Source organism: Salvia hispanica, chromosome 5 (assembly GCF_029641045.1).
Source record: "Salvia hispanica isolate PSC_SH4W2 chromosome 5, Shi_PSC_v1, whole genome shotgun sequence".
NCBI lineage: Eukaryota > Viridiplantae > Streptophyta > Magnoliopsida > Lamiales > Lamiaceae > Salvia > Salvia hispanica.
Genome location: NC_142696.1, coordinates 1,344,579 through 1,370,969, shown reverse-complemented (window position 1 = coordinate 1,370,969; position 26,391 = coordinate 1,344,579). Strand labels below are relative to the sequence as shown.

General features: G+C 37.2%; 3 protein-coding genes across 3 annotated transcripts; 1 reads left to right on the top strand and 2 right to left on the bottom strand.

The window, feature by feature from the left end:
- Nucleotides 1-176: 176 nt before the first annotated feature.
- LOC125190068 (flavonoid 8-hydroxylase 2, chloroplastic-like) lies at nt 177-4,993 on the bottom strand. The gene is made up of 7 exons (XM_048087264.2): nt 4,472-4,993; nt 3,200-3,387; nt 3,013-3,102; nt 2,454-2,628; nt 2,050-2,250; nt 1,768-1,955; nt 177-704 (listed from the first exon to the last, which is right to left on the bottom strand). The coding sequence occupies exons 1-7, from the start codon at nt 4,991-4,993 to the stop codon at nt 449-451; spliced, it is 1,620 nt and encodes a 539-aa protein (XP_047943221.2). The 3' UTR covers nt 177-448.
- Nucleotides 4,994-12,542: 7,549 nt separating this feature from the next.
- Nucleotides 12,543-15,598, top strand: LOC125190069 (putative late blight resistance protein homolog R1A-3). Its single transcript, XM_048087265.2, has one exon. It carries the CDS (start codon nt 12,566-12,568, stop codon nt 15,452-15,454), a length of 2,889 nt encoding a protein of 962 aa, XP_047943222.1. The 5' UTR covers nt 12,543-12,565; the 3' UTR covers nt 15,455-15,598.
- Nucleotides 15,599-17,277: 1,679 nt separating this feature from the next.
- Nucleotides 17,278-21,709, bottom strand: LOC125190070 (flavonoid 8-hydroxylase 2, chloroplastic-like). The gene is made up of 7 exons (XM_048087267.2): nt 21,377-21,709; nt 20,511-20,698; nt 20,323-20,412; nt 19,663-19,837; nt 19,303-19,503; nt 18,745-18,932; nt 17,278-17,781 (listed from the first exon to the last, which is right to left on the bottom strand). The coding sequence occupies exons 1-7, from the start codon at nt 21,578-21,580 to the stop codon at nt 17,526-17,528; spliced, it is 1,302 nt and encodes a 433-aa protein (XP_047943224.2). The 5' UTR covers nt 21,581-21,709; the 3' UTR covers nt 17,278-17,525.
- Between the last annotated feature and the right edge of the window lie 4,682 nt (nt 21,710-26,391).

The following is a 26,391-nucleotide window of genomic DNA, read 5'->3' as shown; positions in this document are numbered from 1 at the left end:
TGGCGGATAGTTGGTTGGTTTCAGCACGAAATCTTTCAATTTTCCTGCCAAAAAAAATTGGCGCTTGTAATATTGTAGCTGTAATTGTGAGATTAATTACTGCATTTGGGATTCTATTAAATAGTGGAAACGGCAGTTCAATCGAATTAAAGAATAAACAAGCACAATAATACTCATTCAAATTAAACACTATAAAATAATTTAAACACACATTATTCATATTCATTAAGTTATAATTCACTCACAACAAACTTAATCAATTCTCTAAAACCAACAAGTGGGACTTTGACACTCTACTTGAGAATAACTACCTATTTAAACTGAACACTATAAAATGATTAAGCAGACGTGATTCATATTCTACAAACTTATTTCACTCACAACACACTCAACAAATCTATTAAAACCGACAACTGGGACTTCTATTCGAAAACAGAGGGAGTAGTAATCAAACGAATGCATGATCGTAGTCATGGCATATGAAAGTTTTGTGGATGAAATGGGACAGCCATTTTGAAGCCAAAAAGCTCAGCACAGCCACTGAAGCCACAGAATACCTTGCAGCGGTGGAGATTGCACCATGTTTGGCTGTGGCTACGGCTGCAGTCGAAGCAATCGAGACAATTTGAAGGGCTGTCACTAGCGCGTTGAGACGCTTATACGCTGCGCTGCAGCTGCTGCAACCCACAGTGTGAGTCCAGTACCTGATTAGGCAATTGAGCACACAATATAGTCACTTTCTATCAAGAACAACCAACTCAGTCTCATCATATTAATTTAGTGAATTATCTTTTCTAAATGTAGAAATATTGTACCATATTATTTACTTAGAATATTAAGTTTTAGTGAATGATAAAATATAGTAGTAATTAAAAATAGTAAAGTATGATTCAAATTTAATGTAGAGTATTATACATAAAATTTGAAAATTATTACTCCCTTCGTCCCGCTTAAGATGACACGTTTTCCTTTTTAGTTTGTCCCAATTAAGATGACATATTTCCTTTTTTGGTAACTTTCTCTCTTCAATTAATACACTCAACCATTTTTTCTCACTCCTATTAAAATATATCTTTCTTTATCTCTCTACTTTAATACTTACACTCACCTTCTCTCTCTCCAATTAAACACTTAAACCTATAACTCCTAAAACCCCGTGCCGGCTAAGCAATGTGTCATCTTAGCCGGGACGGAGGGAGTACTAATTTATAAGATACTCCCTCCGTTCCACATTTGGAGTCACTTATTGTTATGGCTCGGGTTTTAAGAAAGAGTTAAAGTGTGTAATAAATGAAGTGAGATGGTGGAGTGTGTAATAAATGAAGTGAGATGATAGAGTTGGTTGAAGGTGGGTCTCTTTTGACTTTTGATTTTTGTTTTGGTTTATTTTAATGTAGCTAATGACATTTTGATGTAATTTTGATGAATAATGGGGTAAAATTGTATAACCAAATAAGGAAAATTCTAAAAGTGACTCTTAAATTGGGACAGACTTTTATGGCAAAAAATAACTCTTAATCTGGGACTGAGAGGGTATATGATTAAATTTATGTATATAAGAATATTTTAAGTTCATAATATCTCATCACAAAATAATTTTTTCAAATAATGCCAAAATTTCCTCTAAACCGATTCAATTGGTTGGCGATTCACGGTCAAACCGGTCAATTTTTTACTGGTTTAAATGTGCAAACCAGACCGGACCAAGTACCATTCACGAAAGAACCGATTGAACTAGTTGGTCCAGTCCGATTTTTAACGATGTACCTGTCGAAGAGCTGCTCTCTTGGAGGAGTTGGCGGAAGCTCTCCGGTGTATTTATCTCTCCAATTAACTTGTGCGCCGCCGTACTTGTTCAGCCACCTTCTAAACGCCACGACAAGGGCGTCGGACTTTGTCGGAACATAGCAAGATTTATGCCAGTTGAGGGCCCCAACATTTCTTAACTTTCTTTCCTAACAAGGCATGAAACACACATTGTTCTCATACATAACATTTTTGGCATCAAACAATAACCTCATCGTGTATAGTAACATAAGGGCAATTCACCTCCATGTGAAGAAGATAGAGATCTGAATCAAGAATCAAGTTCTGCAGAATGTGATGCATCCAACGCGGGACAATTCGATGCATGCGGACGCCAAAGTTCCTAGGAATCGCGTAGATCAGCCTGCTATGGCCCGGACTAACCGGGACGCAGTAGAAAACAAGCATAGCTTTTTTCTCCGGGGGAACGGGGAAAAACACCACCTACACTAACAAATAATGTCGGAACATTGTACACAAACAAGCTGTATATATAGACGGACGATGAAACACAACTAAGATGGTTTCCATCCAACCAATAGGTCGAGGATTCATTAAGGTAAATGGGAACTATTATTAATCATCTTTAAAAAAGCAAACTGCTAGAAATGTATGAAAAAAGAAAATATATATCGAATATCGACCACCTCGGATGATGTCTTGTTAGTGATCTGGCCTTTTTTTGGCGCGGAGTAGCCGTATAATAGGCAAGGCGCAACGAAGTTGTTCTCCCCGAATATTTGCTTCGAAGTGAAGCCATTTACATCCACTTTATGCACACTCATTTCTAGTGGTCTCCCTCCTTCTCTATCGGCCTTCAAAGTGCATGATATATTATGTTATGTCAGCAATACGATACTCACACATATATTGATATACAGGAATGTCAATGCAATCCAAAACCAGTCAGCTTCAGTGATAATTTGATAAAATAAATAACTATCCAAAAAAATTATCTCTACAATTTATAATGTGTGTATGTTTCATTTCTAAAACTTACTCCATTATGTAGTACTATAAAATTAATTGAATTGAAATGTGTTTAAGTTTATACGTTGTCGTATAATTAATACCTTTAATTTTCGTAAAATATTACTCCACAAATTTAATTTTAATATATACTAGCTTTCCTTTTATTAGACTAATGGCTAACTCGAAAATTGAACATTCAAAACAATGCAAAATGCATGGATTTAATTTACTTATCTCTTGGGCACTTGTTCTGTCTCCATCACGCCATAATGTGCATATGCAACATGAGCAGGGTCCATAAGATTTTCAATCAGGATTTCATACCTGAAATTTAAATACACAACGATAAAAAAAATATAACTAAAGAACAAAATGAAAGATTTTCAGTACAAAAGTGGAGAAAGAGTGTTATCAGCATTACCCGTAGCCTATTTCCCTTGATGTCATCGCGTAGGCAAAGGATGGATCGTCGAGTTCTGGGATGTAATGCGGCTTCTTCGTTGAATATATTTCCTTATACTGCGGATCCGGATTTGGCCAGAACCAAACAATGCCGTTTTGAACACAACTGGGATAAACGGTCACACACGCCTTCTTAGACGTGTGGACCTGCAAAAACGTTGCGTATACGCTTTAATATTGGTGCAATTAGAGTTAACGAAGGTGTAAAATTCACAATCTTGGAACGACTTGAAATTCGTACAAAACTTCGACTGAAAAACAATTTTATGGATTTATTTTAATTTCCGTAATTTCCTACTATTCCATTTCCTACAAATGGTGAGAAAAACTGTTTTTACGATCCGTTTTTTGATTTAATTTTTTCAAAAGCTAAGGTTGTTTATAAGTCTCTATCAGTTTGGTTTGGCAGACACACTAAATGAGGAGGCACTCCCAACCTCTAATATAATTTTATTTTCATTTTCTATTGTCGAATTTGTTGGAAATTATCTTCACCAATTACTAAGTTGACGAGACCAAATCACTAAAAATGCCTGAAAAGGGAACAATAAGCAATTGAGACTTGCAATTGCGAACATACTAAAATAGCAAAATGCGATATGTAGCAGTATAAATTTTTTTAAATGTTAAGCTCAATAAGTCCGAAATGGCAAAAATGGGTTATTGTATGGCGGACAAAGTAAGTAATTTTTACGTTAACATAATCCTCTCTATATATATATACTTCCTCCGCCCCCACGTTACTTGACTTCTTTTGAAAAAATAAAATAAATAGTTAAAGTGAAGAGAAAACAAAGTAAAAAAGAAAATACTATAGCTAAGACTCTTCTCTACAATATTATTCTCTCTCTTACTTTTCTTTCTCTTCACTTTAATTATTTATTACTCCCTCCGTCCCGCTTAAGATGACACGTTTTCCTTTTTAGTTTGTCCCAACTAAGATGACACATTTCCTTTTTTGGTAACCTTCTCTCTCCAATTAATACACTCAACCACTTTTTCTCACTCCTATTAAAATATTCATCTATCTTCATCTCTCTACTTTAATACCTACACCCACCTTCTCTCTCTCCAATTAAACACTTTAACCAATAACTCCTAAAATCTCGTGCCGGCTAAGCAATGTGTCATCTTAGCCGGGACGGAGGGAGTATTATTTTTTCAAAACGAGTGCAAAAAAGAAATGTCTCAAGTAACGTGACACAATCTTTAAAAGACCACTAGAACTCACCGGAGGGCCGTCGCGCGGCGCCTGAGGGATGAATTTGTAGTCGCCGGCGCCACCAAAGCACCAGCCGTGGTAAACACACTGCAGCCTCCCCCACTGATCGATCCTCCCCTCCGAAAGCGGCGCCAACCGATGAGGGCAACTATCATCGAACACCTTCCACGCATTCTCGTTCCGATCCCACCACACCACCAAATCAATCCCCATCACCTTCTTCGCGTGCGGCCTCCTCTTGTCCAGATCGCACACCGCCCACACCGGGTACCACTGCTCGTACCACTCGAATCTCTCCGCCTCGGACGCTTCTTCCGGCGCCGCAGATTCTGTTTCCGCCGGGGCCGGAGAAACCGCAGGGAGTGTTTTGAAATTTGATCTCAGGATATGTGGCGTGATTCGGTGACATGATGGGATTTTCGAAAGGGGTTTTGGGAGAGTGTTTGTGGGAATTCGAGGCTGGCGGTGAAATGGTGATCGGAAAGACGAAGACGAAGAAGAAGATATTAGAGAATCCATGATGGAGTACATACATACACACACTAAGGCATTGGTTCTATTAAATAAAAGTCGAATACTAGCGGTGTCCAGTATTGAATTAAGCATTTTCTATTCGGCACAAGATTTTATACAGTTTTGTGAGCTAAGAGAATAAATTACATAATTGTCAATTAAATCGAACTTTTAGTCGACTAAACCCTACAACTTATCTAATTGAATAATAACTCGTGTCACTTTTGCATCGTCCTATAACTTGATATTTATGGCGATTATGTGGTGATGTGGACGCACATGTTTTCCTACGTGTACGTAAACATCGTTTATTTAAAATGATGTCATCTCAACGCCCTCAAAACGACGATGTTCCATTCCATCATTTTCATATTTTCAGATTGGGGTTTTTTCAAATGAAAAACGTTATTGGTTCAATCATTCCTCATTTTTTTAATTATGTGATTCCACATTAGAATGCCATGTCATTTAATAACGTCACATAAATGTCATATCATTAAATAATACCACGTACTTACCGGAAGTTTTAATTTATGAGAAAAATGAGATAAGTTATGATTTGATTAAGCTAAATTTGTAAATTGTGGAAAATCAAAATTCAACCAAAAGTTGTCATTTAATTGGCAATTTTTCCTTTGAAAAAAACATATCGATTAGATTGTGAAAACCAAGGTGAATTTAGGGTGACAACATTTGCCTAATCACGATAATGTGCTATTCATATTCCCTAATCAACATTTCATAAATTTTGCAGCCTTTCCTTTTTGAGTCATAAACTCATGAAGTTTTGTGATATGGCAGTCAGGAAATTGTGCATTTTGACAAAAACAATGTTATCACTTATCATTCATATATAAAAGGAATATTGACATCTAATATCACGAAATTTTCAAAAAGTTGGGTTTTTCCCACGAACTTTAAAATTGGCAAATAATATCACGAACTTTACCCTCAGTTTGTTTTTTCCCACGAATAAAAAAATTCATGTTATGTTAATAGATTAAAGAACAATTTTGGAGGGTATGTTTCAAGAAAAACTATCTTCAAAGATTGAAAAACTTGAAACTCTCAAAATTGTTGTCGAGAAATTACGAAAACAAATCCATATCATAATATTATTTGTGGGAATTTTTTTATTCGTGGGAAAAATAAACTAGGGGTAAAGTTCATGATATTATTTGTCAATTTTAAAGTTCGTGGGAAAAATCCAACTTTTTGAAAATTTCGTGATATTAGATGTCAATATCCCTATATAAAATGATGTCTCTTTCGTCGCTCGGTTGAAAAGCGACGTCAACAATTTATTACGTGTAAATGGTCGGATTTTTTTGGCATGGGATAATCGTGAACATATCAAAACATAATGGTTTTTCGGGCTGTTTTTAAAGTTGTAGGATGAAGAAACATCTGACCAATTTTTGTGATTTTTTCTACCAATTTGTTCTTAAATAGATAATAGTTACTCATTTACTCTGTGATTGTGGTGATTCCAACATCCAATCTATTGACTAAAAAAGAATAGTCTTAACAATTGTGTAATAGTACATGAGGGCAAATAATTGGTTTTCTATGAACTAATTATAATCCCTTGGAGTGTCTCACCATTTTAGGAACAAGTACTAGAAAAAAAAAGTTTAGAGATTGTAAAGTGTATTGAATCAAATGTGTTTTTAAATTATCCTTTAAAACATGTCACATGTTTGCCATATCAGCAATTACCTAATTTGAAAAACTCCCATTTTTTTCCTACATTATTGAATATCCCTAAATATATTATTAATTCTATTGCCTCCACCTATTGTTTCAACATGTGTATATATATAAATTTGTATAAATGGAATGTACATAGATATCCATTATTCATTGGCATGCTGATCAAAAATATATCTTATTGTATTTACATACAGCTAAAATTATGTAATATGCCATGATGCAAATTAAAAATAATTGGGAGGGAGAAGGGACCACCATATTTTTTAGCATTACCGCTCATTTAATATTAATCGCTGCTTGATTTAGTGGTTATATAGTCAAGGCTTTTTAACAATTTTTTTGAAAGGGTTGATTCAATCTTTCAAGCTTTTTTTAGTTTATGTTTTAACTAAAAACGTGTTGCTTGATACTCTTATCGTTTTCTCATAGTTAGGGTGAAACTTTTCAGCATGGATTTTAAGAAATACTCTCTCCGTCTCACTCTAAATGATTCATTTTCCTTTTTAAGATTTCACTCTAAGAGCATCCGCAATGGTTAATAGGCAAGCCATAGGCCAGCCATTCTCTCCTCTGCCACGTCAGCAACACTAAAAAAACCACCTGCCACGTCAGATTTAGGCCAGCCATAGGCCAGCCATAGGCCAGCCGCAATAAAAACAATTCAAAATATACTACATTTACGGAATTAAAATTACGATTAAAATACGGAATTAAATTTAGACACGTGTACGGGAAAATTCATTAATTGCATTTTAAAAGGTTACATAGATAAAAAAAAAAGTACATGCATAATAAAGAAAAAAAACTATCGTCGTGCAGTCCTCCGTGCCCACAACTCTTCAATTATATCCTTTTGGAGTTGAATATGAGCATCCACTTGGCGCATGCTGGCAAATTCCTTGAGTCGGCCGGCTTCATCGAGGGGTACCCCCTGTCGTACACTAGGGGTGGCCGTTCCGTGGCTTGGACCGGCTTCATCGTCACTGACCCAACTGGTCAGTTGTACGCCTTCGTCTTCGACGATCATGTTGTGCAGGATAATGCAGGCGTACATTATCTCGGAAACGCATCCGACATCCCACAAACGCGTTGGGCCCTTGATTGCCGCCCATTGAGACTGGAGCACACCAAATGCGCGCTCCACGTCCTTGCGCGCCGACTCCTGTCGTTGCGCAAAGTAGGCCTTCTTTTCATCACTTGTTTGTCGGATCGTCTTCACAAAGACCGGCCATCGAGGGTATATCCCATCCGCCAAGTAGTAGCCCATATCATGCCGGTTGCCGTTGGCCACGAATGAGACGGCTGGACCGACGCCCTGGCACTTCTCGTTGAAGAGGGGAGACGAGTTCAGGACGTTGAGGTCGTTGTTCGACCCGGCTACCCCAAAATACGCATGCCAGATCCACAGCCGGTAATCAGCTACGGCCTCGAGGATTATCGTGGGGTTCTTTGACTTGTAGCCGGTCGTGTAGGCCCCCTTCCAGGCAGTCGGACAGTTCTTCCACTCCCAATGCATACAGTCTATGCTGCCTAACATCCCGGGGAACCCATGCTTCTCCCCGTGCATCTGCATCAAATTCTGACAATCTTCGGGAGTAGGGCTTCGAAGGTACTGCTCACCGAAAATGCTGATCACGCCCCCACAGAACTCCTTCAGACATTTCAGGGCTGACGACTCACCGATGTGGAGGTACTCATCCCACATGTCTGCCGCGCCTCCGTAGGCCAACTGCCTGATTGCCGCCGTGCACTTTTGGATAGGGGTGTGGCCGGGTCTGCCAGCCGCATCGTGCCTGAAGCGGAAACACATATATTGACGCTCCAATGCCCTAACGATGCGCATAAACAACTCCCTGCGCATTCTGAAACGCCGCCGGAACATGTTGGCGGGAAACCGCGGGTACTCTGCAAAGTAGTCCTCGTACAGCCGCTGATGTGCAGCTACGTGATCCCGATCAATCACTGCTCGGTGGTGGACAACTGGTGGAGGAGGGCGAGGTATCGCCTGCTGTTCCACCATACGCATGTACCGCTCCATCCCGCGGTTCATGTAGGCCTCCATAGCCTCGTTCATCCTCCGTTCGTACTCCTCAGGATCCCCACCACTACCGCTACCGCTACCACCCGCGTGATCCATCGCTCGATGATGCTCTTGAACAGAAAGTTAGAGAGAGAGAAAACTCGTTAAAACAAGTGGTGCAAATGAAAATGAAACGAAAATCGCGTTTATATATGATTTAAAAAAAAAAAAAAAAAAATCGGAAAACACCGCTGGCCGATCGCTAGCCGATCGGGCCTCCGCAATGGCGGCTAGCCGATCGGCCAGCGGATCGGCTAGCGACGAGCGATCGGCCAGCCCACGCCGATGCGCTGGCCGATTTCGCGCTGGCCGATTGCAATGGTTCGGCTAGCGCGACGAATCGGCTAGCCGGTCGCTAGCCGACCATTGCGGATGCTCATATATGATTTTAAAAAAAAAATCGGAAAACACCGCTGGCCGATCGCTAGCCGATCGGGCCTCTGCAATGGCGGCTAGCCGATCGGCCAGCGGATCGGCTAGCGACGAGCGATCGGCCAGCCCACGCCGATGCGCTCGCCGATTGCAATGGTTCGGCTAGCCGATCGGCTAGCGCGACGAATCGGCTAGCCGGTCGCTAGCCGACCATTGCGGATGCTCTAAATGATACATTTCATAAAATAGAAACATTATCAAGTCTATCTACTTTTTCACTCTATCTTACTTTACTCTCTCCACTCAACTCACAAAATAACACTACATAAAATCTCGTGCTGAAAAGGAAATGTTCACTTAGAATGGAACGAAGGGAGTAGATGTTTGGTCATGTTAAGTAGATAGATAAAAATGTAGAGAAAATAAAGTAAGAGAGGATAAAATAAAAGTAAGAAAAAGTGGTATAATATATAGAAATGTCTCGATTATAATAAAACTTTACAAAAGATGAAAAAATGACATTACGAGGAAACGAAGGAGGTATGTAATTGCATATTATAGTACTAGTATGATTTAAATATTTGATATAAGTGGGTGGAATAAAGTGGCCACTTTTTATTTTATTTTTTTAGCCGCAGGCCAACTTTTTTGGGAAGGAGCTTCATGTATAATACTCATTAATGCTTCATTTGGGTGGTTAATGATTGATTTGGGTTTGTCAGGACATTTTAAAAAATGGAAAGAAAAGTGAAAGAATTGATTCCATCAATAAAGCAATTTTGTTTATGTTTTAATTGAAACCACGTGTTAATTGGTAGGTAATTGCAGATTAGGCAATCGATAATAGAGCCACCACGTGTGGCTATTTTCTTGGTGTTGTTGTGGCCTCGTCATGGGCAATCGCAAGGTAGTTTAAGAAAATGCTTTGCGACCATCCAAGACGAGGCTGCAATGCCAATAGACAGGTCAACGTGTATCCTTACTAATAATATAACTCAATAATAAGACAAACTAATAATATTTGAGTTATATTTCCGTTGATCTTGTAATTGGTTTGTATCACTGTCTCAGTGGCTAAACAGGTCTAGTTATATGCGAAATCTTATGGATACAATAATTTATTATGTCAATCCATAGTCATGTTCACATAATATTTGATGGTGGGCTTGGGCCTAATTAGCTCAAATACTTCTCTTAGTTTATGATTATGATTTATGACTAAAAATTGTAGTTTGAAAATAGTTCAAAGCCTAATTAATAATGACCTTAAGTCATGTTCACATAATATTTGATGGTGGGCTTGGGCCTAATTAGCTCAAATACTTCTCTTAGTTTATGGTTATGATTTATGACTAAAAATTTGTAGTTTAAAAATAGTTCAAAGCCTAATTAATAATGACCTTAAGTCATGTTCACATAATATTTGATGGTGGGCTTGGGCCTAATTAGCTCAAATACTTCTTTTAGTTTATGATTATGATTTATGACTAAAAATTTGTAGTTTGAAAATAGTTCAAAGCCTAATTAATAATGACCTTAAGCCAAATAGCACGTATTTACCTGATAGGATTAGCTCTAAAAATGATTGAGTTCTCATTGTTGCATATCATCGAAGGCTTACGTTTGTCGATCTACCATATTTTGAAGAATTTAAATTTATATTAGCGTATTAATAAATATAAAAAGACATAAATATACATAAACATTCCGTACTGGGCCATGTTAGGGTGCAATCACCCCTTAAAATAACATCATACCACCATTCCTAGCCAATCATTTGTACATGTGAACGAATAATAAGCTGCCACGTGACACAAAAAAAAAAGATCCCCAAAAAAAGACAGGCCAGAAATTTGTTGGTCTTTATACAGCAATTTTTCTTGTCCAGCAATATCCGACACACTATACAACAATCTATAGATTGTTGTGTAGTGTTTGTAATATTGCTGTGTAGCGTTTATAATATTGTTGTATAAATAGTGTCACGGTGTCACTTTAAGAGGGGTTGTCATTTTAACACAAACCTTCCCCCTTTCTTTTCTTCTAAATTGTAAGTTTGTAATTTATTATAGTCTTATTAATTCTATAAAGGAACTATAAGTTAGATAAAAATTTAGAAATTTGTAATTTATATTTTACTTAAACGTTATAATTTGTAAATATTCTCACTATTGAATCAGATTAATATAAATGCAATTTTCTTTCTTGCTTTAGATTTATTTTATGCATTCTATATATTATAAAAAATATTTCTTATTGGTCTGCTTTATATTTATTTTATGCATTCTATTTTCAAATTTAATCTTACGGAGTATAAGTTACAGTTAAGTTAAAATTAGAAAATTATATTTCTTAAAAACGTTTCAGAATCGAAACTGGCCCAAAACCAGCTATACAAGCCGAAAACTGGCGGTATGCTGTTCGAATTCGAAACAGTCTTCGGTTGTTCATTGAGTAAACAACGTTGTTTGGTTGGAAAACGTCAATAATGTATTACACGTAGGCGGTTGGAATTTTCACCATTAGGATCATTGTGAACAAATTAAAACATGATGGTTTTTCCAGTTGGTTTTTAAAATTACGAAGCAAAATTTGATTATAGGTTATGATTTTTTTTTTATTTTTTTTTGCAATTTACCTTTAAATAAGTAGTAATATAATTAACTGTTTTATTATAATAATGAGGTCATATAGTTCTCCCAAAAGTCGCTAATTAAAAATTTGTTGAAGAGTCGTTGTGGATTGAGGGAGAAAAGTGAAGGCGGCATAAATTGTTATTTGCAAACAAGAAACACTTTATACGACGTCGTTTTTCTTATGCATCTCTCAATTTTTTTTAATTTTGGTACACATATTAGATTGATTCGTTGACAATATCTATGTTTTTAAATTGAAATTGTCGCTGTTGAAATAGTCCGCCGCCGCCATAGATAAAGATTTATGACTTGTAGATTTAGCTGGTCCCATCTCAATTCTGAACCACGTGTAAGAATTTTGATTAATTAAAAGTTGTAGCAGTGTCTAATAAAAATACAAGTTGAAATTTGGTGATTAATTCAAAATCATGACAATTTCCTGGCTTTCTAAACTAACTCTGATGGAAATTTTCATATAATTAAGATAATAGCATTTGCAATATTTTATGAATGGGGTTGCTTTGACAAGGACGTGACTACAAGTTGGTAAACGACTTCTAGATGTGTGGGTTGACCAAGCGGTAGAGTGGTTAATGTTTGAGGCCAAAAGTCTCCTCCATCGCGTGGCTTTTAAATTTAAATTATTGAACCATAAAAAAAAGTAAACGAATCATAGTTGTAATAATCAGGTGACGTGCTTAGGCGTTGTCGTAGAAGCTAAACTCAGATTTTAATACTACAAAAAGGAGGTTGTTCCATTCAACTGCGTATTAGAAATCTAAATCGATCATGGCAGCAGCTTATGCAGCTCTGGTTTCTCTCATGCAGATCATACATGAGCTCGAGAACCACCCTTCCCCTCCAATTTCTATCGACAAACAACAGCTTGTATCTCTCACTGAACATGTTGCCTTCTTGGAGGATTTTGTAGAGCGCTACGACTCCCCTGTCGACGGTAATGAGGCTGATCCGTTGGAGAGGCGCATTGCGCACGCAGCTTATGCTGCTGAAGATGTTATCGAATCATGTATTGTGGATGCGATTGGTGACCATGATGTTGAAACCGAAGAAGGAACAACATCCAGCTCCGGTGAAGAAGATGAATCCGGAGAAGAAACATCATCCAGCTCAGGAGAAGAAGATGGTTCCGGAGAAGGAGCAACATCCAGTTCCGGTGAAGAAGATGGTTCCGTAGAAGGAACAACATCCAGCTCTGGTGAAGAAGATGGTTCCGGAGAAGGAGCAACATCCAGTTCCGGTGAAGAAGATGGTTCCGGAGAAGGAACAACATCCAGTTCTGGTGAGGAGGCCGATCACGTTCATATTGTCAACTTGAATGAAGATCTACAACGAGTGATAGAGGAGATGAATCTGATCAAGAAAGAGGTCAGCGAGATCAATATACAGAGGAGGGTGGTCCATACCTATGTAGCTTCTTCGAGATCTTCTTCAACCAGCGAAAACATGTCCATGGTGGGCGTTGACGAGGCCTTAGATCAAATCATGGATCATCTGACATATCGACCTGATTTCCAAGTCATCCCCATCGTAGGCATGGGTGGAATAGGTAAGACCAGTCTTGCCAAAGAAGCTTATTCGTTACCACTTATTAAGGAACACTTTGATATCTGTGCTTGGACTACAATTTCTCAACAATATGATACTAGAAATATTCTCTGTGAACTTGTTTCTCAAGTCACTGGCTTGAATAAGGAAAATCTAAGTGAAAGCGGCGAGGGTCAACTAGGGTTAAAGCTATTCCAATATTTGTTCGGTAGAAGATTTCTAATTGTCATGGATGATATGTGGAGTATCGAAGCATGGAATAAGATAAAAAATTTCTTCCCTGAAAATAAGAATGGCAGTCGGATATTAGTCACAACTAGGCTATCCAATTTGAGTTCTGAACTGACCAATAACTATATCCTTCAAATGGAATTTTTAGATGAGAAAAGTAGTTGGGAGTTGTTCTGCAAAACTCTGTTTAGGGATAAAAGTTGTCCACCTTTATTGGAGGGAATTGGAAAGAAAATTGTGGGAGATTGTAGAGGGCTTCCTTTATCGATCATTGTGGTAGGTGGTCTTTTGAGAAAAATAGAAGCCACTCAAGCATGTTGGGAATCTATATGGGAGAATTTAACTTCAGAGGCGAATTTGGATAACGATGAGCATTGCTTGAAATTATTGAAATTGAGTTATAATCATTTGCCCGTCTATTTAAAGCCATGTTTTTTGTACTTGGGAGCCTTTGATGAAGATGATGTAATTGTTGTCTCAACACTCGTCAAGCTATGGGTTTCAGAAGGAATTCTGAAACCAAAAAATGGCGAAAGTTTGGAAACGATTGCACATGGTTTCTTAAATGAGTTGGTTGATAGAAACCTCGTATTGATTGATAAGTCGTGGTTTGGGAGCACTCGGAATTTGAAGTGCTTCCAAGTTCACGACTTTTTCAGAGACCTCTGCGTGAGAGAAGGTCTGAAAGAAGGGTTTTATCACGTCATAGGCGAAGATAGTCCTCATCAGGGCATCAGTAGTCATCGACGCGTTGTTATTCCCTACACTGCTTCAAAGGAGGAAATCTTTGATGCCTTGCAATCTATGCCACATGTTCGTTCCGTTATCTGTGGTGATGACGACGACGACATAGTCCAAGCGTGCCGGAAGTCTAGACTGTTGAGGATGATAAGCGTACGCAATCAAGTAGATGGAAGCGACGGAAATCCCCTCGTGTTTCGATTTGCTAACTTGCGTCACGTTACTGTCGAAGCTCATGCGAAGTTATCAATCAATCACCTCTGGAATCTACAGACATTGATTGTTTATTCTTACGAGAAGATTCGCGTACCGGTTGGAATTTGGAAAATGCGTCAACTGAGGCATGTCGAGTTCTTGGAGACTAAGTTGCATCTCCGAGACCCTCCAAGTGACGACGACGCCGTCGTCGTCATGGAGAATCTACACACACTCAAGGGGGTGGAGAATTTCAAATTCAGTGAAAATGTGGTTAAGAGAATTCCCAATATCAAGAGATTATTGGTGGAATATGTGGGAAGCAATGGATCAAATGATGATGATTATTATTGTCTTGGCAATATTGGATCTCTCTCAAAACTGGAATCCCTCACCTGTGGGGAACCCCTGAGGGAAGGGGGAAGGATCCATCACCTGCACAACCTTACTCTTCCTCTCTCTATCAAGAAGTTGACTCTTACAACGAGTTACGACGACAACATGTTGGAAATGATAGGTTCGTTGCCTCTTCTTCAGAAGCTGAAAATGCTGAGCGGATGCTTCGGGACAGGCAAGTGGGAAGTAGTGGAAGGCCAGTTTCCGAGCCTTACGTCGTTGAGTTTGATATGGTGTCGAGGTCTCAAGGACTGGATGGCGAAGGACAGTGCCTCCATCTTTCCGCGCCTTGAGAAGCTTCGTCTCTCTCGACTGTCTAAGTTGGAGGAGATTCCGGCTGAAATTGGAGACATTCCGACGCTGCAGACAGTTGAGTTGAACCATTGCAGCAAATCCGTCGTGGAGTATGCGAAAAACATAGTTGATGAACAAGAGGAAACGCAAGGTGAAATAACATTACACGTTTCGGTGGTGGTCAGTAAGAAGTTTGAAGAACTAAAGGTGTTGGAGAGTCCCAACTTTGAAGTTGAAGTAGTTGAACTTGCTTAGTCTTGTGCTTTACTTTCTAGTATAATAGTACATGTTTGTACATAGGTTTGAACTTTGAATAGTTATATCTTTCTTTTATTAGTCGCATATTGAATATGTACGGTGATTTTTGTTCATATAGTAGTAGCATTCCCATTTTATTAAGCTTTTCGCCTTTCTCTTTCTCTAACAAACAAGACGTAAATTGGTTAATTATCGATTAACCGAATCGAGCCCTATATGCATCACTGAAAACGCAAACACCATTCTTGAAATGTACTACTAAAATAATACTCCTACTATAGTAGTACTATATTTCTAAAATGGTCTTTCTACGCATGATAATCGAAAATGAAAAAAAAGGTTCCATTTGAGAATACCATGCTTTCTATTTTGGGTCAAAGAATGTTCAACTTTTTCTTCTCCATTTTAGTGATAAAAAACATTTAAGTTACGAAATTTAATTATATGATTTTATAAGTTTGAAAATATAATACTACTAAAATTGCAAAATATTAGCAATATTTTTTTATTATATTATCCGTGTAATATTTTGGTTACTCCAACAATATTTTCATGAATATGAGAAAATAAAAAATAAAATAAAAGAATAATAAGGAAAAAAGTACATCTTTTAAAAAATTGTGTAGTTTCGAACATCATCAGAAGGCATTGTTTTGCACACACAAATCAAACAAATAAGAAAAAATTGAAACTCCGTATTATATTTTTCAAATCTTATAAATTGACCAAAATGTGAACAAATTTCGTAATTCAAATACTCCCTCCGTCCCGGAGTATTAGACTCACTTCTTTTGGGCACATGATATAAGGAATTGATATTTAAATAGTTAAAGTGGAGAGAGTAAAGTATGAGAGAGGGAAAAAGCAGGGGAGAGAAGAGAGAAAAAAGTAAGTGGGGAATAAAATAAGATAGATGTTTTTTGCTAAAAAAGGAAATGAGTCTAATATGTTGGGACATCCCAAAAAGGAAAGTTGGTCTAATACCTTGGGACGAAGGGAGTATTATGTTCTGACTTTGCTGCTCGCATTCCCTGTCCCCCCGGAGAAAAAGGCTATGCTCATTTTCTACTGCATCCCAGTTAGTCCGGGCTATAGCAGGATGATCTTTGCTTCTCCTAGGAACTTTGCTGTCTGGATGGAGCGAATCATTCCACGTTGGATGATACACATTGGACAGAACTTGATTGTTGATTCGGATCTGTATCTTCTTCATGTGGAGGTGACTTAACCTTATCCTTTTGTTAATTGTTTTGCAAATTAGATTTTGCTTAGTTGAACTGTGATAACCGTTTTACTCACCAAAAAAAATGACCGTTGCTTCGTTTTGTGAATGGCCTCAGGTACTTGACTCACACGGTGAGCTGCAGCAGCTGCAGTGTCGCGTATAAAAGCCTCAACGCGTTGGAGATCGCCCTTAAGGTTATCTCGGTTGCTGCAGTTGCGGCCGCAGCTGCAGCCAAACAGGGTGCAATCTCCATTGCTGCAAGATATTCGTTGGCTTCAATGGCTGTGTTGTGCTTTGTGGCTTCAAAATGGCTTTCACATTTCATCTACAAAACTTTCAGATACCATGACTATGATCATGCCTTCCGCTAAGAGTCCTTTTCTTTAATACAATTTGGGCTTGTAATTAAATAATTAACTGTTAATGTTGTACAAACATTGATAAAATATACATGGGCCGGGCCCATGCGAATTTACCAATCTATATTCTATTAAATAGTGGGAAAGGCAATTCCATCGAAGAGAAAAACAAGCACACTAATACTCAATACTCATTCAAATTAAACACATTAAAATAATTAAACACTCATAATTCATATTCACTAAGTATAATCATAATTCATATTCACTAAGTTATTTCACTCCCAACAAACTCAATCAATTCTCTAAAACCAACAACTGGGACTTTCTACTTGAAAATAAACTACCTATTTAAACTAAATACCATAAAATGATTAAACATGCATAATTCAAATTCTACTAATTTATTTCACTCACAACACACTCAATAATTCTATTAAAACCAACAGGTGAGACTTCTACTCGAAAACGGAGGGAGTAATAATTAACGGAATGCATGATCGTAGTCATGGCATACGAAAGTTTTGTGGATGAAATGGGACAGCCATTTTGAAGCCAAAAAGCTCAGCACAGCCATTGAAGCCACACAATACCTTGCAGCAGTGGAGATTGCACCATGTTTGGCTGCGGCTACGGCTGCAGTCGAAGCAATCGAGACAACTTGAAGGGCTATCACTAGCGCGTTGAGACGCTTATACGCAGCGCTGCAGCTGCTGCAACCCACAGTGTGAGACCAGTACCTGATTAGGCAATTGAGCTCACAATATAGTCACTTTCTATCAAGAACAACCAACTCAGTCTCATCATATTTAGTGAATTATCATTTCTAAAGGGGTGTTCGGTTGGACAGACTAAATCTCATGATTAAATATGTATCATATTTGGTTTATAAGATTGATCCCCACAACTGAATCCTAGATGGATAGCCTCATGATTATTAGTCATAGCCTCCCCCTCCAACTAAAATAATCCCACAACTTAATCTTAGATGGATAGTCTCATGATAATTAGTTATGGCAACCGAACGCCACCTAAAGTAGAAATATTGTACCATAGTGTTTTACTTAGAATATTTAGTTTTAGTGAATGATAAAATACAGTAGTAATTAAAAATAGTAATATGATTCAAATTTAATGTAGAGTATATTATACATAAAATTTGAAAATTTTTACTCCCTCCGTCCCAAGGTATTAGACCAACTTTCCTTTTTGGGATGTCCCAACATATTAGACTCGTTTCCTTTTTTAGAAAAACGCATCTATCTTATTTTATTCTCCACCTACTTTTTTCTCTCTTCTCTCTCCTACTTTTTCCCTCTCTCATACTTTACTCTCTTCATTTTAACTATTTAAATATCAATTCCTTAAATCATGTGCCCAAAAGAAGTGAGTCTAATACTCCGGGACGGAGGGAGTACTAATTTATAAGTTATAGTATGATTAAACTTAAGAAAATACGAATATTTTAGTTTATAATCTCTCACTAACTTTTTCAAATAATGCCAAAATTTCCTCTTAACCGATTCAATTGGTCGGCGATTCACGGTCAAACCGGTCAATTTCTGTTTCCAATTCAAAACGGTTCAAAGTTTGAGTGGTTTAAATGTGCAAACCAGACCGGACCAAGTACCATTCACGAAAGAACCGATTGAACTAGTTGGTCCGGTCTGATTTTCAAAACGTTGTTTCTAACGACGATGTACCTGTCAAAGAGCTGCTCTCTTGGAGGAGTGGGTGGAAGCTCTCCGGTGTATTTACCGCTCCAATCAACTTGTGCGCCGCCGTACTTGTTCAGCCACCTTCTGAACGCCACGACGAGGGCGTCGGACTTTGTAGGAACATAGCAAGATTTATGCCAGTTGAGAGCCCCAACATCTCTCAGCTTTCTTTCCTAACGAGGAATGATGCACACATTCTTTCTCAGATGGAGTATAACATTTTTGGCATCAAACAAAAAACGAATCATGTATAGTAATCTCCCTCTGTTCCCAAAATATTGTCTCACTTTGACCCGGCACGAGTTTTAAGAAATGTACTTAATAAAAAGTAAGTTAAAAAGTTAGTACAATGTGGATCCTACTTTTATATATTATTTTTATAATAAAATGTGAGTATGAATGAGTTAGTGGAATATGGGGTCCACTACTAAAAATGGTAAAAGGTTAAATGAGATAAATTTTGTGGGACGAATGGAAATAGAAAAATGGGACAAACTTTCAGAGACAGAGGGCGTACTAACTACATGCATAAAGGCAATTCACCTCCATGTGAAGAAGATAGAGATCTGAATCAAGAATCAAGTTCTGCAGAATGTGATGTATCCAACGCGGGACAATTCGTTGCATCCGGACGCCAAAGTTCCTAGGAATCGCGTAGATCAGTCTGCTATGGCCCGGACTGACCGGGACACAGTAGAAAACAAGCATAGCTTTTTTCTCCGGGGGAACGGGGGGTAACACCACCTACATCAACACATTATGTTGAAACATTTTACACAAACAAACTGCATTGGACATACGATGAAGCATAACTCAATTGGTAAGCAGTTATCCATCCAACCAATAGGTCGAGGATTTATTAAGGTAAATGGGAAACTACTATTAATATCGAATATCGACCACCTCGGATGATGCCTTGTTAGTGATCTGGCCTTTTTTTGGCGCGAAGTAGCCGTATAATAGGCAAGGCGCAACGAAGTAGTTCTCCCCGAATATTTGCTTCGAAGTGAAGCCATTTACATCCACTTTTTGCACACTCATTTCTAGTGGTCTCCCTCCTTCTCTATCGGCCTTCAAAGTGCATGATACATGTTATGTCAGCAATGCGATACTCACACGTATATAGGGATGTCAATGCAATCTGAAACCCGTGAGCCGAACCGAATGTTATAATTTTGATAAAAATAAACAACTACACAAAAGAATTAAATCTACAATTTATACGTGCATGTTTCATTTCTAAAACTTACTCCATAATATGGTCCTATAAAATTAATTGAATTAAATGTGTTAATCGTAACCAACAACTTAAGATTCATCAAACGTGATTCTCATCCATTAATGGCATGTTTTTTTTCAATCTTTAAATTAGTACTAATACTTAATCGAGTTTAAGTTTATCCGTTGTCATAGTACTTAATATGTTTAATTTTCATAAAATATAATATAAATATACAAATTTAATATTGACTAGTATATAGCTTTCCTCTCTATTAGGCTAATGGCTAACCCGAAATCCGAACATTCAAAACAACGCAAAATGCATCGATTTAATTTACTCATCTCTTGGGCACTTGTCCTGTCTCCATCACTCCATAATGTGCATATGCAACATGAGCAGGGTCCATAAGATTTTCAATTAGGATTTCATACCTGAAATTTAAATACACAACGATAAAAAAAAATATAACTATAGAACAAAATGAAAGATTTTCAGTACAAAAGTGGTGAAAGAGTGTTATCTGCATTACCCGTAGCCTATTTCCCTTGATGTCATTGCATAGGCAAAGGATGGATCGTCGAGTTCTGGGATGTAATGCGGCTTCTTCATTGAATGTATCTCCTTATACTGTGGATCCGGATTCGGCCAGAACCAAACAATGCCGTTTTGAACACAACTGGGATACACGGCCACACACGCTTTCTTGGACGTGTGGACCTGCAAAAAACGTTGTGTATACGCTTTAATATTGATGCAATTAGAAGCTTTAAAATTCACAGTCTTGGAACGACTTGAAATTCGTACAAAACTTCGATAAACGGAAAAATAATTTTATGGATTTATTTTAATTTCCGTAATTTCGTATTATTCCATTTTCGGATTTCAGGGTGATTGGACCTTATAAAATAGTGGGAAAAAATGTTTTAATGATCCGTTTATTATTTGATAATAAATTTTGTTTTTTAAAAAGCTAAGGTTTCATAGATTTCTCTATCAATTTGGGACACACTAATAAAAGAGGAGGCACTCCCAACCTCTTAATTTTTTTTTCTTTTACTATTGTCGAACGTGAGAATTAAGTAGGGTTGAAATGTCTTAAAAAGGAATTATTGAGACTTGTAATTGCGAACATATCAAAATAGCAAAATGCGATATCATATCAAGTACAAAGTGAGGAATTTTTATGTTAAGCTCAATAGGTCCGAAATGGAAAAATGGGGGGACAGAGTGAGTAATTTTTACGCGAACCTAATCCTCTCTATATATAAAAAATTGATGAATTAATGTAAGAAATAGGTCCAACAAGAATCCAACCCTAACAGAAAAAATTCATGCGTTCGTCACAAACCCCTGAGTCCACCGTGGCACGATCTTTAAAAGACCACTAGAACTCACCGGAGGGCCGTCGCGCGGCGCTTGAGGGATGAATTTGCAGTCGCCGGCGCCGCCAAAGCACCAGCCGTGGTAAACACACTGCAGCCTCCCCCACTGATCGATCCTCCCCTCCGAAAGCGGCGCCAACCGATGAGGGCAACTATCATCGAACACCTTCCACGCATTCTCGTTCCGATCCCACCACACCACCAAATCAATCCCCATCACCTTCTTCGCGTGCGGCCTCCTCTTGTCCAGATCGCACACCGCCCACACCGGGTACCACTGCTCGTACCACTCGAATCTCTCCGCCTCGGACGCTTCTTCCGGCGCTGCAGACTCTGTTTCCGCCGGAGAAACCGCGGTGAGAATTTTAAAATTTTTTCCAAGAGTTTGTGGCGTGATTCGGCGAGATGATGGGGTGTTCGAAACGGGTTTCGAGAGAGTGATTGTGGGAATAATTCGTGGTTGGCGGTGGAGTGGTGCAGTGGCGGAGCCACCTTATAAGAGGGTGGGGCATTTGCCCCTCCTCAAATATGTTTAACTATACTATTCTATTGTTCAATTTTGCAAATTTTTTTAATTTTCCTTATATTTGCCCCTTCACAAATTCTTAAATTTTCCTCATGGTATAATTTTGCCCCCTTTCATTTATAATCCTAGCTCCGCCCCTGGAGTGGTGACCGGAAAGACAAAGACAAAGACAAAGACAAAGACGAAGATATCAGAGAATCCATGACGGAGTGCATACAAACACTAAGGCGTGGATTCTATTAAATACTGGAAAGTTGAATACCAGCTCTGTCCTATTTTGAGTCGAGCATTTTTTATTTTGTACGAGATTTTATACAATTTTATTTTGTGAGTTGAGGAGAGAAAATATAGTGTTTTTATTTTAAAAAATATAGTAGTACTCCCTTCGTCTCAGATAATTCGGATCATTTTGACTGGGCAAGGGTTTTAAAAATTGTAGTGAAAAGTGGATTGAAAAAGTTAGTGGAATGTGGTCGTACCTTTATATATTAGTTTTATAATAAAATGTGAGTACGAATGAATTTGCGGAATATGAGGTCTACTACTAAAAATGGTAAAAGTGAAGTAGGACAAATTATGTGAGACGGACCGAAATAGAAAATTGGGATGAATTATCTGAGAGAAGAGAGTATCAATTAGATTGTGAAAACCAAGTAAGCATATGTGTGAATTTAGGGTTACTCCAATCACTATAGTGTTTGATGAAGTTACCAATTTATTTTGCAGCCTTTTCTTTTACAGAAATTGTCGGTAAAGTGATTTCATACCAAATATTTTGCAGCCTTTTCTATTTATAGACTGTCATAAACTCATGAAGTTTTGGCAGTTGGGAAAAATTGTGCAGGGAAACAATATTAGTTTTTCGGACTGGTTTATAAAATTGTAACGGAGAAAATTTTGACCAAAATTTTATGATTTTTTTATCTAACAATTTACCTTAAATCAATAATGATTACTCATTTACTTTGTGATTGCGGTGATTCAAACGTCTACTACCCTATTGATTAAGGGAATCAATTGTACTAATAATGTCTCACTTTTTTAGGAACAAGTACAAGGAAAAAACGGACTGGATATTATAAAGTGAGTTGAATCAATTATAAAGTGAGTTGAATCACATGTGTGTTTAGAGCTAGTATCCATTAGCATAAAACCTGTCACATGTTTGCCACATCAGCAATTATCTAATTTGAAAAACTCTCATTTCCCTAGGTTATAGAATACCTAGAATAGATTTATGTTAAAATGACAACACCTCTCAAAGTGACACTATGACACCATATACAGCAATATTATAAACGCTACACAGAAATCTATAGATTATTGTATAGCGTGTTGGATATTGTTGGCCGAGAAAAATTGTTGTATATAGTGTTGCATAGTGCTAGCCGTGTTTTTTACCTTTTTTTTGTCACATGGCAGCTTATTATTCGTCAATGTGTATAAATGATTGACTAGGAATAGTGGTATGGTGTTATTTTAAGAGGTGGTGGCACCCTAACACTCCCCTCGTATAATATCCCTAAATGTATGGAGTGGTTATTCTATTGCCTCCACCTGTCATTACTATAGACTATAATGTCAAAACATATAAAAACATATAAATAGAAATGGAATCAACATAGATACCCATTATTAATGCTGATTAAATATACCTTATGGTATGTAGAATAAAAATATTACAGTATGTAATATGTCATGATGCAAATTCAATAGCAGTAGTAAATAATTGGGTGGAAGTAGGGATCACCATTTTTGGAGCTTTGCATCTCTTTTAATATTAATCCATGCTTGATTTTGGTGGTTGCATAGTCATGTAACAAATAATTGAAAGAAAAGTGAAAGGAACGTGTCGATTGATATATGATTGATTCAGCATAATTTGTCGATCATATTTAATTTAAATTAATTGTCTAGCTTGTCAATAGTATTTGAGTTATATTCCCCCTTGTCTTGTAATTGGTGTGTATCGTGGTGAGGGTAGACCACCTCATTATCACAGTGGATAAAGAGGTTTCAGTTATACTCCATCTGTTTTTAAATAATATACCTTTTGAGTTCAACACGAGTTTTAATGTAAAATTGTAAAATAAAAAAAAAATTAAAATATTGTTAGTGGATAATGAGTTCCAACTCATTAACTCATTAGAAAAATAGTTTTTAAAATTAGAAAGTGCATATTCTTGTTGGACGGAAGGAGTAACTTATAAGCGAAACAGTAATTAGTTATGTTCAATTAATCGATAATTAAGCAAAACAGTAATTAGTTATGTTCAATTCATCGATAATTAATAGTCATACTCATATAATATTTGATGTTGTGGGCTTGGCCCTAAATAACTCAACTACTTCTCTTATTAAATATTTTGTCTGGTCCGTGGCCCATGACATTTTTAGTGTTGGGCTCAGGGCCTACTAGTGAAAATATGCTTCATATATGACATTTTTAATCGATAATTTTGGTCTGTTGTCAAAATTATATCTCATGATTAAAAATGTATCATGCTTGGTTCATAAAATTGAACCCTACAACTTAATCTTAGATGGATAGTCTTATGATAATTAGCCATAGCCTCCCCCTCCAATTAAAATAATCTCACAATTTAATCCTAGATGGATATCATGGATAGTCTCATGATATTAGTCACGGCAACCGAACGCCACCTTAATAAAATTATAACTGAAAATTTGTAGTGCAAAATAATTCTAAGCTGTATGACCTTATGCTAAGCACACGTAATTACCGATAGGGTTAGCCCTTAAATAGACTTAGACATTAAGACCCATTGAGTTGACCCGAAAATACGAGATCTCATTGTGGCATTGTCGATTGACATGTCATTTGAAGAATTTTAAATATAAAAAGATTATTATCTTATTTATAAATAAATAAGGCCTAAATATACATAAATCCCTTTTTACTTTTTATTTTCATCTAAATTGTAAGTTTGTAATTCATTATAGTAATTTCTATATAAGTTAGTTAGATTCAAATTACCCAACTTTGAAGTTGAAGTAGCTAGTTGAACTTGCTTAGGCTATTCCTCTCTCTGCAAATTAGTTAGGCTTGTGCTTTACTCCCTCCGTCCTCCATTAAGAGTCTGTCTCATTAATGGGTGGCACGGGTTTTAAGAAATGTTAAGAAAAGTAGGTAGAAAAAAGTTAGTGGAATAGGGATCCCGCTTGTATATATTAATTTTAAATGAAATTTGAGTGGCATAAGTTAGTGGAAGGTGCGACCCTATTACCATTTATGGTAAAAGTGAATCGGGACTCCTATTCGCGGACGGACTAAAATGGAAAAACAGGACTTCTATTCGCGGATGGAGGGAGTACTTTCTATATACTCCCTCTGTCCCACAAAGATTGTCCCATTTTTCCATTTCCGTCCGTCCCACAAAGTTTGTCCCATTTCACTTTTACCATTTTTGGTAGTGGACCCAATATTCCACCAACTCATTCCTACTCACATTTTATTATAAAACTAATACTTTAAAAGTAGGACCCACATCCCACCAACTTTTTCAACTCACTTTTCATTACATTTCTTAAAACCCGTGGCGGATCAAAGTGGGACTATCTTTGTGGGACGGAGGGAGTACATGTCCGTACATAGGTTTAAATAGTTATGTCTTTCTTTTATTAGACGCATATTGAATATGTACGGTGATTTGTGTTCATAATTTTCAGCATTCCCATTTTATTAAGCCTTTCGCCTCTCTCTTTCTCTTTTCCATGCGTAGATCGGTTAAAATTGCAAAATATTAGAAATATTTTTTATTATACTATACGTGTAATATTTTGGTAATAGTCCAACAACATCGTTTCATGAATATGAGAAATTAAAAAATAAAATAAAAGAATAATAAGAAAAAAAAACACTACTTCTAATAAAATGTGTCGTTTCAAACATTATCAAAAGACATTGAAAAAATTTCGTAATTCAAATATTATGTTCTCACTTGTTAGAAGATGATGATTGATGACCAGTCCTACTAAATTACTAATGGCGTATTCACACTAGAAGAATAAGGATAGTGCAATAGAACCCCAATATTTTTTTTACTATAATGTTGTATAATTAATAATTTATATTAAACTAAACTCTCTTTTCCTTAAACTCATTATCCAATATCTACAACAAAAAAGTACTACTAAGAGCACTCACAATGGAGGCCAATCGCAAGGGCCGAGCGATCGGCCTCCTCATCGGCTCCCACAGGTCACCACTGCGGGGGGAGGGCCGATTCCCCTTCACCAACGCCTCCGCCCTAATGACCGATCAATCGCCCCAGCCGATCTCCTCTTCTTTTTTTCAAAAAAAAAAATTATTCATTTTTTATCCCCTATATAACCCATTCCTCACTAATTATTCACATTTATCCCATTTCATTTTATCTCACTCTATATTTTACAATGTTTTTTAATATTTTTATTAATGTTTTATTTTTGTTTTTTTCTATATTTTTTTAAATGTAGGATGTTTTCTTTTTAATCAAATT

What these genes read in the sequence shown, in the direction of transcription:
- LOC125190069 (XM_048087265.2), top strand. Translation starts at nt 12,566, where the DNA reads ATGGCAGCAGCTTATGCAGCTCTGGTTTCTCTCATGCAGATCATACAT.
- LOC125190070 (XM_048087267.2), bottom strand. Translation starts at nt 21,580, where the DNA reads ATGGGGATTGATTTGGTGGTGTGGTGGGATCGGAACGAGAATGCGTGG. An exon ending in CTAACAAGGCATCATCCGAG is followed by an intron (nt 19,504 to 19,662) that starts GTGGTCGATATT and finishes GTGTTGATGTAG; the next exon opens with GTGGTGTTACCCCCCGTTCC. An exon ending in TCTATCTTCTTCACATGGAG is followed by an intron (nt 18,933 to 19,302) that starts GTGAATTGCCTT and finishes ATTCCTCGTTAG; the next exon opens with GAAAGAAAGCTGAGAGATGT.
- LOC125190068 (XM_048087264.2), bottom strand. Translation starts at nt 4,993, where the DNA reads ATGTACTCCATCATGGATTCTCTAATATCTTCTTCTTCGTCTTCGTCT. An exon ending in ACAGAACAAGTGCCCAAGAG is followed by an intron (nt 2,629 to 3,012) that starts ATAAGTAAATTA and finishes TATATCATGCAC; the next exon opens with TTTGAAGGCCGATAGAGAAG. An exon ending in AGAGAGCAGCTCTTCGACAG is followed by an intron (nt 705 to 1,767) that starts GTACATCGTTAA and finishes TTGCCTAATCAG; the next exon opens with GTACTGGACTCACACTGTGG.